At 37.9% G+C, this 12,863-nt stretch overlaps 1 protein-coding gene across 1 annotated transcript; it reads right to left on the bottom strand.

Moving 5' to 3' along the window:
- Positions 1–10,255: 10,255 nt before the first annotated feature.
- On the bottom strand, positions 10,256–12,646 carry LOC128050821 (protocadherin beta-4-like). The gene has a single exon (XM_052643224.1). The coding sequence runs from the start codon at positions 12,644–12,646 to the stop codon at positions 10,256–10,258; it is 2,391 nt and encodes a 796-aa protein (XP_052499184.1).
- Between the last annotated feature and the right edge of the window lie 217 nt (positions 12,647–12,863).

The raw sequence follows: 12,863 nt of genomic DNA, 5'->3' as shown, positions 1-12,863 counted from the left end.
AGTTCTTAGTTATTGGATGTTCTTAAAAAATCATGTGCTAGGTTAACTTCCAGTGAAAGAATACTTTTCAGAGCAAACTAAAACCCTGGTATTCCTCAGAAAGTGCATTTTGAGCACACGAAGAAACTTCCCTTATTGGATCCTTAATTGATTAAGAAATAAGTAATAATAGATGTTTAGAATCTTACAGTATTATAAAATTTTAAAATATATCAGGAAAGGACATAATCATGAGTGTACAACTCAAAAAAGTTCAGGAAGTGAACACATTCATAAGCAAAATGTAAAGTAAAACTGAAATGTTAACAAAAACCATAGAAATTCTCTCTTGTTATTGTCTGGTCACTATTCTTCCCCTGCTAGATAAAGGTAAGCACTCTCCTGAGTTACGGTATCATGTGTGTGTCATAGTATCATAGTTTCTGTCTTTTTTTTTAAACTTACACAAATGGAGTGTGTTATGCTTGCCTTCTTTCACTCAATCTTACCTTTGTAAAATTGATCTGTTACATATTGTTTATTTTATTGATTGCTTTGTTATTGTATTGTACCACCATTTTTAATTTATTCTCCAGTTGATGGACCTTAGGGTTTTTCAGTTTGTGTATATATTGAGTAGTCCTATTATAAACATTCTTGTCTTTTGGTGTCTGTATGTTCATTTATATTTAATATTCCTAGGAGTTAGACTGCTGTGCCTTAAGATATGCACACATATTTATCTTTTTGTTTCAGCTTTAATAGATACTGCAAAATAGTTTTCAACTCTGGTTTTATGAAAACTAGCAAAGAGTGAGAGTTCCAGTTGCTCCATATCCTTGTCAACATTTGATATTATCTTTTAATATTAAACACTCTGATGAGTGTGTGATGTTATATTGTAATTCTATTTTTATTTTATGTCACTGTAATTTTAATTAGTGGTTCCCTGATGATTCCTTAAATTAGCACATTTTTCACATGGTTTTTATTAGGGTGTATCCTTGTGAATTGCTTAAGTCTTTTGTCTGTTTTTCTGTTTAAGGTATTTGCCCTTTTTCTGATTGATCTTTAGAAGTTCCTTACATATTCTTGGTATAAGTACTTTTTTAGAAGTATGTATTGAAAATATTCTCTCCCATTCTATGGCTAGCATTTTTAACTCTCTTGAGATATCTTTGAAAAACAAAACTTAACTTAGTCTAATTTTCCAATTTTTTTAATTTATGGTTTGAACTTTTTGTATTTTCTTTAAATCTTTGCATGCGCCAAAGTCATGAAAGTATCACTGTATGGTGCTTCTGAAAAATCAGTTACTTTACTTTTCACATTTAGAGCTGTAATCCTCCTGAAATTAATTTTTTTCATGTTAATCAGGTTAGAGTCAAATTGCTTTTTTTCATGTAAATATCCAAATGACCACACCACCTATTGAAAAGAAGCTGCATTCCCAGTTATTTTCTGATGTATCATTTTTTCATAAATCAGGGGTCTATAGTTCTGTGCAAGTGTTTTTACCCCATTTTTCTCTTTGTTTATCCTGCAGTACCATATTGCTTTTTAAGTAATAATTAATTATACAGATATACTAGTTTTTTAAATCAATTACTTTCTGGTTGCACTGGGTCTTTGTCACTGCAGGCAGGCTTTTCTCTATTGGGGGAGTGGGGGCTGTTCTTTGTTGCTGTGCACAGGCTTCTGATTGCAGTGGCTTCTCTTGTTGCAGAGCACAGGCTCTAGGTGCATGGGCTTCAGTAGTTGAGACTTCAGCACGTGGGCTCAGTAGTTGAGACTCATGGGCTCTGGAGCATGGAGTCAGTAGTTATGGCAGTCGAGTTACTCCACAGCATGCAGAATCTTCCCTGACCAGGGACTGAACCCATGTCCCCTGAGTTGGCATGGGGAGTCTTATCCACTGTATCACCCAGGGAAGTCCTGCAATACCATGTTGTCTTCTTAATTACTATACTTCATAATAGGTTTTATTATCTGATTGGTAAGTCTTCTAGTTTTACTCTTTCCTTTAAAGTTGTTTTAGTTATTATTGTCCCTTTGTATTTCCCTGTAAACTTTATTGACTCCCCTGGTAGCTCAGACGGTTAAGCATCTGTCTACAATGCAGGAGACCCAGGTTCGATCTGTGGGTCAGGAAGATCCCCTGGAGAAGGAAATGGCAATCCACTCCAGTACTATTGCCTGGAAAATCCCATGGACAGAGGAGCCTGGTAGGCTACAGTCCATGGGGTGGCGAAGAGTCAGACACGACTGAGCGACTTCACTTTCACTCTCATAAACTTTATTATCTTTTTAATATTTTTATTTATTTGGCTGTGCCTGGTCTTAGTTGTAGCATGTGGAGTTTTAGTTGCAGCATGTGGGATCTATTAATAGTTCTCTGGCCAGGGATTGAACTCAGGCCCCCTGCATTGGGAGCATGGTGCCTTACCACTGGACTACCAGGGAAGTCTCTATATAAACTTTAGGTTCATCTTGTTACCTTTCACAAAGAAACATGCTAAAGTTTTGTTTAGGATTTTATTGCATTTATAGACTGACTGGGAAGAATTGACATATTCCCAGCATTGCTGCTGCTGCTGCTGCTAAGTCACTTCAGTCGTGTCTGACTCTGTGGGACCCCATAGACGACAGCTCACCAGGCTCTGCCAACCCTGGGATTCTCCAAGCAAGAACACTGGAGTGGGTTGCCATTTCCTTCTCCAGTGCATGAAAGTGAAAAGTGAAAGTGAAGTCGCTCAGTTCCAGTATTGGAACATTATATATCCCTCTGTTTATTCAGGTACGTAACTTTTCTCAATAATATTTTATATTTTTCAGTGTATAAGTTTTATGGATATTCTGTTAGGTTTGTTTCTAGGAGTTTGATATTTCTGAAACTTGTAAATGATAACTTGGAATTCTTCATTTTCTGGGTTTTGTTGCTATATAGGAATACAATTATTAGTTGCATGTAGAGCTTATATCCAGTGGCATTACTAACTTCATTTATTAATCCTAACAGTCTGCAGATTCTTTATGACTTTTAATGTGTACAATCATGTCATTTAAAAAACTAATCGTATTTATTTAGTTAGTTTTGGTTGTTCTAGGTCTTCATTGCTGCGAAGTCTTTCCCTAGTCGCCTCAGTCAGGGGCTAGTCTCTAATTGCAGAGAGTGGGCTTCTCATTGTGGTGGCTTCTTTCCTTGCAGAGCATGGGCTCCAGGGCAGTCTGGCTTGGCTAGCTGAGCTACTCCTGGGCTGTAGAGCACAGGCTCAATAGCTGTGGCACACAGGCTTAGTTACTCTGAGGCATGTGGGATCCTCCCAGATCAGGGATCAAAACTGTGTCTCCTGCATTGGCAGGTGGATTCTTTACCACTGAGCGACCAGGGAAGCCCCATTGTCATTTTTTTAAAAAGCCCTCTTATTTCATCCCTTCCAATTACTGTGCATTTTTTCTTTGCTTTATTCCACTGCTTAGAACCTGCAGTAAAACACTGAGATGAAATAGTATAAGCAGGCATTCTTGTTTTATTCTTGATCACTGAAGAAAACTTTAAAATAATTTTCCATTAAGTATAATGTTTATTGTAAATTTTAAAATACTTTCTGAAAGTTCCCTTCTGTTTTCAGTCTGCTAACAATTGTGTGTGTTGAATTTTATCAAGTGTTTTTTTTCTGTATCCATTGAGGTAAGCATATGATTTTTCTCCTTTACCTATTAATGTGATAAATTATATTGATAGATTTTAAATATTAAACTGATTTATATTCCCTGACTAAGTTTTCTCATACTTTATTATTTCTCTTTCATATATTTCTGAATTTTATTTGTTGATATTTTGTTTAGAATTTTTCCATCTGAGTTTTTAATAGAGATTGGTCTCTAATTTTCCTTCCTTGTGATGTCCTATTCAGATTTGGATGTCATAATTCATTGAAGTCATTCTGGTACCCAAATAATCTGGGAAATATTCCATTTTTTCTATCTTCCAAAAGATTTTATATAAGTTGGTATTAGTTGTTCCAGAGTATTTAAGAGAATTCACTAGTGTGAACTGAAGTGGCAAGGTTTTTAATAACAAGTTTAATTTACTCGATAGAACTAATTAGATTTCTTCTTGTTTCAGTTTTAGTAAATTGTGTATTTAAAAGATGTTTTCCATTTTATATAAATTGTCAAATTTATTGGCATATGGTTGTTCATAATATCCTTTTTAATTTTTTAATGTCTGTAGGATTGGTAATGATGTTCCTTTTTTCATCCCTGATATTTGTGATCAATGTTTTCTTTTTAAAATTAATCTTAGTAGTCTTAGTAAGAGTCTTTAATTCCATTCATCATGACATAGAACCAACTTTAAGTTTTGTTAATCTTCTTGGTTATGTACTTTTAAAAATAATTTTATTTATTTAGTTTTGGCTGTGCTGGGTCTTTGTTGCTGCATGGGCTTTTCTCTAGTTGCTGCAAGTGGGGACTACTTTCTAGTTGCAGTACACATGCTTCTCATTGTGGCGACTTCTCTTGTTGAAGAGCACAGATTTTAGGGCCTGTGGGCTTCAGTAGTTGTGGCTCCCTGGGCTCTAGAGCACAAACTCAATAGTTGTGGCATGGGCGTAGTTGCCTCATGGCATGTGGGATCTTCCTGGACCAGGGACTGAACCTGTGTCTCTGGCACTGGCAGATGGATTCTTCACCACTGAACCACCAGGGAAGCCCTTCTTGGTTGTATATTTATCAGCATTGTATTTATGTTTATATATATAATACATGCATTATTTCTTCCTTCTTTATTTGTTCTTTTTCTAACTTCTTCAGATGAAAGGTTATTGTTTTTTAACCTTTTTTATCTAACATGTTCATTTAAAGTTTTAAAATTTCTCTGTAAATTCTGTTTTGATATATCATGTCTTAATTTTTACCCAGTTCAAAATGTATGAAAATTTCTTCTGTGATTTCTTCTTTCGACTCATGGATTATATTATTTACTTTTGAAGCATTTGGGGATTTCTGGATAAATTTTTATTTCTAACTTAATTTCATTTCTTTAAAAATTTTTAGAGAATTGCTTTATGACCTAGAATATGGACAATTTTGATATATGCCATATGCATATAAAAAGAACATGTACTTTCCCATGTACTATGTATGTTAGTTTATTCAAATATAGTTATTGTGGTGTTCAGATTTTTAATATTCTGTTTTTGTGTGTCTTCTATCAGTGGTTAATTGTTAATACATCCTCTCCTATGACTGTGGATTTATCTATTTCTTATGTTCTTTCAATTTAACTTTTTATATTTTGTAGTTTTCTTATGGGGATATATTTAGTCTTATAACTGACATATTTTTGGTATATTTTATCCATTTATCATTATGAAATATCTCTCCTTATCTGTAGTAGTGCATCTTTCCTTAAAGTCTCCTTTGTTTTATGTGAGTATATCTACACTTGATTAGTTTGGTTAATGTTTGTATCTTTTTCTATTTTTAAAACTTTCAACCTGTGATAATACACACACACACAGGTATGTAACAACATATAGCTGAATTTTTCTTAAACTTACTGTGACAATTTTGGTTCTTTAACTGGATTATTTAATCCAATAGCAATTACTGTAATATTTGATATCTATCCATTTATATTCACCATCTAAATTCTTTTTCTATTTGCTCTTAAAGTTTTTTTCTTCTTTTGGATAATTTAGATATTTCTTATTTTTTCCTTCAATTCATTTTAAAATTACTCTTATGATTATTCTAAAGGTTACAACATGCATCTTTAATCTACAAGTGTCTAATACAAATTATTTCAGTTTACTACTCTCATGATAATGTTTAGAACCTTAGAATTCCTTAACTCTGTTTATATCACCTGCCTTTTACATCACCATTATCATGAATTAAAATTTTATGTATACTTTAAATCCTTTAAGAAACTATTATTTCTATGTTTATTAATCAATAAATAACAATTTATAGTTACCCTTATTCTTGTTAATTTCTTCCTGCAAATCTGTGATTCCTCCAGGACTGTTTTCCTTCTTCCTAATGAATCCACTAAAAGTATTTATTTTAGTGCAGATGGGACTGTGATTGATTCTTGCAGTTTTTGTTTGTTTTAGAACTTCGTTTTGCAAGATGTGTTTTCTGGTGATAGAATTCCAGTCTGGTAGCTAGTTTTTTTCAGGACTCAAAAGACATCATTCCTTTGTCTTTTGGCTTCTTGATGGTCAGAGCTCTCCATCTTACTGTTTTTCCTTTAAAAGCAGTGTCATTTTCATGTGATTGCTTTTAAGATTTTCTCTTTGACTTTAGTCTTTAGCAGCCTTCCTGTGATATTTCTAGATGTGCAGTTTTTTATTTTTCTAATTAGGTTCACTGAACATCTTGAGGGGTAAATTTTTTCATCATTATTGGTCATCTTTTCTTTACACATTCCTTATTCCCTATTCCTAGCCCTTCCAGGATTACAATCATGTATGTGTCGGAGTTTTTCATTATGTTCTACGTGTAACTAAATGTTCTTATCTGTATTTTTAATTATTTTATTCCTCAGTGCTTCTATTTGGATATTTAATATTGACCTGTCTTGCATTCACTAATCCTATAATCTTTTACGACAACTATGCCATTATACAATCTAATATTTTAAAATTTCAGTATTATATTTTTCAGTCCTCAAATTATTTTCTATTTTATTTCATTCTGTGGTGAAATTCTCTTTACCTGTTTCTATATTCCTTATTTTAACATATTAGTTATACTTATTTTAACACCATTGTCAGTCAGTTCTAGTGTCTATTTTATCTGTAGATCACCCATATGTCTGTTTTTTCCTCTAGGTTTTATTCATGTCAACCAGTTTTTTTGTATGTATGCCTTATAATTTTTATTGAATGTTGATTATTAATGTAAAAAGCTCTCCTCCAGGGTCCTGATGATATTATATTCTTCCAGAAAGAGTCCATCTTTTCCTTTGTTAGCTTGACAGTGTGTGCTGAGTAGCTTCAGCTGTATCTGAGTCTTTGAGGCCCAATGGACTGTAGCCCACCAGACTCCTCTGTCCATGGGATTCTCCAGGCAAGAATTCTGGAGTGGGTTGCTATACCCTCCTCCAGGGGATCTTCCCAACCCAGGGACTGAACCAGAGTCTCTTAAGTCTCCTGCACTGGCAGGCGGGCTCTTTACCACTAGTGCCACTGGGAATCCCCTTTAGATTGATAGAAACATGTCTAATCAAATTGCCTTAATTCAAAACAGGCACTGTGCTTAGGCAAGATTCTTTCCAGTCCTAATAAGTACCTGGGTCCTCCAGAATTTTCAGTTCGGAACTCAGTGTATTCTCCACAGTCTCTCAGATGGCAGATCACAAATTCTAATCTCATATATTAAGACTATTAAAACTTCACTTGGCTTTTCAGTAATTTTCCACTTAATATTTTCTTCTTCTTTCCTGGAATGTCCCATAATTTGACAAATACCATGAGGGGAAAAACTGGCCATGAGCTTGAATCCTCCAGTTTGCCAAAGACTGTTGAAGTTACTCTATCCCTGGCCTTTTCTTAGACTTTGCAAACTTCTTTAGGGCAAATTGACTGTTGGAGTCAGTTCACAGCTCCAAGGATTTTCCTTTTCAGGAATCTTAGCCCCTTTAGTTCTTTATATATCATCTGCTGTCTGTTGCTTCAAACTGAAAATTTCTGAATTTAAAGCAGGTTTAAATAATCCATCTTATCTGGAAACAGAATTCTACCAAATAAGACTATTTAAAATCTATATTTTGTAATTTTAATAGTAAGAAATGTTGTTTATTTGCTAAGTTGTGTTCCACTCTTTTGTGACCCCATGGACTGTAGTCCACCAGGCTCCTCTGTCTATGGGATTTCTCAGGCAAGAATACTGGAATGGGTTGCCATTTCCTTTTCCAGGGTATCTTCTGGACCCAGGGATCAAACCCTCATCTCCTGCATTGGCAGGTGGGTTCTTTACTGCTGAGCCACTACTGAAATCCAGTAAGAAATACAAGGTCCTAAAGTGATATGGCTTATATTGCCTTCAGTAAAATGTCTGCCCCTAAAACAACATGCACTAAACTCACTATATCTGTGCCTAAAAACGACAAAGGAATTGTAAAAAATGTCAATATAATAGAAGTACTTGAGAAACTGGGATTGAAATGGGTATTATCCAGTTATTTGGCCTCCATTCTCTATTTTTGTTTTGCAGAAAAGAATTGTCCAATTTTCTATAAGGTATTCATTTTGTGGAAATTATCTGGATTATATTTACTATTAATTTATAATCACTGAATTTTAAAATGTTAACCTGTTCTATACTAGAGTCTGATAGTGATCCCCAACTGGTAAGGAATGATATATGCTTTATGAATACACACAGTAATTTATAAGGTAATACACAAAGTAATTCATAAATTTACTCATATAAATTCATAAACGTGGGTTCTGAGTGTTTATTTGGCCGGTCTCATTTGGGTGATTGTACAAGTTGGGCTTTCCTGGCATACACAAAAACATGAAGTTATACTTTCATAATGTTGAAATATATTGCTGAAAATATCAATCATATTTCTTGTCATCATACATAAAACTATTTCATTTAAATATCTAACAGTAAATGATGAACTCATTAAAGCTGGCTACTAAATGTCATATATTTGTGTTTAATTTTGTTCATATTTTTATTACTGTATAATTTCAAGTATCAGATTGGATTAAAGCTAAAAGCTATGTTTCAATAATAACTTGAATATTTTTTCTTTTTTATTATATTTTTAAAAATGTAATTCAGGGAAAAATGAAATAATTAAATTCCAGTAGGATGACACTAGAGATTTAAAAATAAATACTTAGGTTATAAAGCAAACTCTAATTACTCATATTGTGCCAAAAGTTCAATAAGTGTTCTTATAATTATAGCTATATAAATTTAGTTAGAAATCACAAGTCATCTTAATTGGCCTAATGAACACAACATAAACCAATTATAATTCAGATAAGTTTATTTCTTAATTTCTATTTCTATTCTTATTGTCTTAAAGGAGAAAAACTGCTTATTATTGAAAGTTAGCATAATTGAAAAAGTAAATTTATGCAAAATATACAAAAGCTACATTGAAAGACAAAACAAGGTCATTTGGACATCAAAAATAAATTATAATTTTGTTGATAAAAGCTGCTCAAGTTTACAAAATAACTTAGAGTAATCAGACTAGACCATAATCAACAAAACTCAAGAGAAATTCTGCCTTTTTTGAAGGATGTGGAAAAACTGTATGAAAGCCAAGAAAAACACATACTTCGTACTTACATTTGAACTTCTATTAATAGAGCAAAAGAAGGACAGGAAAGTATATGATGCCTTCTACCTCTTGAGTCCTTCTAAAGGATTTAGGGTTTTCTAAGATTTTAAAGTATGTTATCAAGCAGTGAATTAGTTTTATTTTAGTGAAGTGAATTTGATACCAAATTATATAAGATTTTCTCTTATTTATAAATAAGAATATTTTTATTTTAATATTAGTATTCCTGAAGCAATTACAATGTGCTAGGTAAGTAGCAAACGAATAATCTCTAGCATACATGGTACTCAGAATGGGATAAGGTCAAAACTGTAGTGTATTAATAAAGTGCATGTTTAGGTGCAACTTATGAGAAACAAGTATGCTAAGTTCTATGCTCACGGCTATTTAGTGGGGCACAGCCTGGTAGAATGGTGAACAGGAACTCTGCCCTTGCAAATATAAGTAAAGAAAAGCACCAAAAACATACAGAAATTCCAGATTACGCAAAAGCTTTAAAGTATTTCCTTAAAAAGACATTAAAAGAGGTTGATTTAAATATTAATAGAATTTCTCTTACGGCTTGAGTAATTTATAGTTATGGAAACATTAATCACCGAGAAGGTAAAATATGGAGAAATAATATCAACTGTAACTAAAAAAATGCTAAATCCAATGAATACTATAAAAGGAAAATTTAGTAGAGACATGCATAAGTTTGGAATAGAGATATACATACAAATTTACGTAACAATACCATCTCTTTTCCCTGGAAAAGGAAATGGCAACCCACTCCAGTATTCTTGCCTGGAGAATCCCATGGACCGAGGAACCTGGTGGGCTACAGTTCACGGGGTCGCAAAGAGTCGGACACGACTGAGCGACTTCACTCACTCACAATCTCTTGAGAGAAAAATATTGCAATGTGAGTTAGGCTTAACAAAATTGAGAGGCTCGCTTAACCAAATACGGCATTTAACTGAATACAAAGCTATTTCTACAGTTGGGGCTTTCCTTGATTTCTCTCTCAGTGTCCTGAACCAAGAGGTTAGGGAATATCGGCTTCAGGAATTTGAACTCACCAGTTCTATGGTCTCCCGTCAGACACACCTCGTACTGGTAGCTCTGCGACAGGGTCCCCGTGCCGCTGACGTCCACCAGGTGGCCCGGGAAGTGGCCCTCGGGCACCGGGCAGCGACCCGCCGAGCCCGCCCCGCCCCTCCTGCACAGCCGCACCGCCACGAACACCAGCACCGAGACGAGGAAGAGCGACGACACCGACGCCAAGGCCACCACCAGGTAGACGGTGAGCGGGTCGGCCGGCGCCGCGGCCGCCGCTTCCGCTTCCGGGGGCGGCAGGTAGGGCTGCGAGAAGCCGTCCACCAGCAGCACGTGCAGCGTGACGCTGGCCGACAGCGGCGGCTCGCCGTTGTCCTTGACCAGCACCACCAGCCGCTGCTTGGGCGCGTCGCGCTCGCTCAGCAGCCGCGCCGTGCGCACCTCGCCGTTGTGCGCCCACACGCCGAACAGCCCGGGCTCCGTGGCCTTGAGCAGCTGGTACGACAGCCAGGCGTTCTGGCCCGCGTCGCCGTCCACCGCCACCACCTTGGTCACCAGGTAGCCCGGCTCGGCCGCCCTGGGCACCAGCTCGGTGCAGGGCGCCGAGGCGTTCTGCAGCGGGTAGAGCACGAAGGGCGCGTTGTCGTTGGCGTCCGCCACGAGCACGCGCACCAGCGCCTGGCTGCTGAGCGCCGGCGAGCCGCGGTCGGTGGCGCCCACGCGGAACTCGAAGGCCCGCAGGGCCTCGTAGTCCAGGGACGTGAGGGCGAAGAGGTGGCCGTTGTCGGGGTTGATGGACACGAGGGAGGCGAGGGGCACGAGCGGGTCGGGGGGCGGCAGCAGCGAGTAGGTGACCTGGGCGTTGGCGCCCGCGTCTGTGTCTGTGGCGCTGACGCTGCCGATGTGCAGGGCGGGGCTGTTGTTCTCGCGGACCCACAGGGTGTAGGAGGTCTGGGTGAAGGCGGGGGCGTTGTCGTTGACGTCGGACACCAGCACGGTTATGTTGTGCTCGGTTTTCAGTCTGGGAGTTCCAGTGTCAGTGACCGTGATGGTGATGTTGTACTCGGCTTGACTTTCTCTGTCAAGAGAGCTATCGGTTACCAGAGTGTAGAAATTCTTGAAAGTCGGTCTTAAAATAAATGGCAGATTGTCTGGAATAGAGCAAATCATCTTTCCGTTGTCTCCGGAGTCTCTATCTCGAATTCGGAAGATAGAGACCATGGTCTCCGGGGCATTTTCTGGGATGGAGCTGATGAGTGAAGATATGGTAAGTTCAGGGGCGTTGTCGTTCACGTCTACCACCTCTATGACTACAGTGCCTTTCCCAGAAAGGCCGCCTCCATCTGTAGCCTCAATTTCCACGTGGTAAGATTTGATTTGTTCAAAATCCAGTTTCTTTGTCAGTCGGATTTCTCCTGTGACTTCATTTATTGAAAAAGTTCGTTTAATTTCCTCTGAGGCTTGGAACAAGCTATAGGAAACAGTCCCAAAGTTTCCAGCATCTACATCCCTAGCTAAAACTGTAAGTATTAGGGAGTTTAGGGGGCTGTTTTCCAGAACCTGCACCTCATATGGAGTGTGCACAAACTCGGGAGCATTGTCATTGACGTCCATGATCAGGATTCGCACCATGCTGGTGCCGGACCTAGGTGGAGACCCACCATCCAGCGCCGTTAGGGTTAAGCTGAACTCTGACTGCTCCTCTCGATCCAGCACTTTGTCCTGTACCAAATCTGGATGTTTCTTGCCATCACTATGATTTCGAGTGAGAACGTGAAAATGAGAATTGGCGTTGATTGTGTATTTTTGAAGACCGTTGCTACCCACATCCAAATCCTGAGCTAATTTCAACGGAAATACAGTCCCTGGCTGGCTGTTTTCCGGTATTTTCAAAAGCATTTCCCTATTCGGGAATACTGGGGAGTGGTCATTTATGTCCTGTATTAATAATTCTCCTTCAAAAAATTGCACTGGAGTTTCCAGGAACACTTGGAAATGCAGCACACAGGGTTCATCGGAGCCACATATGTCTTCCCGGTCTAGTGTCTCCCTCAAAAGCAAATCTCCAGTCTGACGATCCAGCAGCAAGCGCTGCTTATCATCATCACAAACCACCCGAGCCGACCGTGCGTTCAGCTCCCCAATTCCCAGGCCCAGGTCCTTGGTTAAATGGGCTATAAAGGAGCCGCTCTCTGTTTCTTCCAGAACAGAATAACGAATAGGCGCAGGGTTAGCCTGAGACAAGTATACCATCAAAATAAAGGTCGTCACTTGCCTGTTGTGTTGAATTCTCTGTAGCGTCTCCATGTTGGAGCCAGGGTGCTTACATCCAGTCCCCCTTCAGCAACCAGAAAAAGACCAGAGGTGTTAAATTTTCTTGCTTGATAGAATCCTCACAGAGTCACTTGTAATCTTAAATTCGTTTAGAATATTGCTGCCCAGATTCGTTGGTAACCCAGTAATGCTGGCAGAGCTTACTTGTGGTGGTTCCGTCTTGCAGCAAAGGAATACGTGAGCTTTCTCG

This window comes from Budorcas taxicolor, chromosome 7 (assembly GCF_023091745.1).
Source record: "Budorcas taxicolor isolate Tak-1 chromosome 7, Takin1.1, whole genome shotgun sequence".
Classification (NCBI taxonomy): Eukaryota; Metazoa; Chordata; class Mammalia; order Artiodactyla; family Bovidae; genus Budorcas; species Budorcas taxicolor.
Note: the sequence above shows the minus strand (reverse complement) of the source record. Positions and strands in the feature narration are given on the sequence as shown.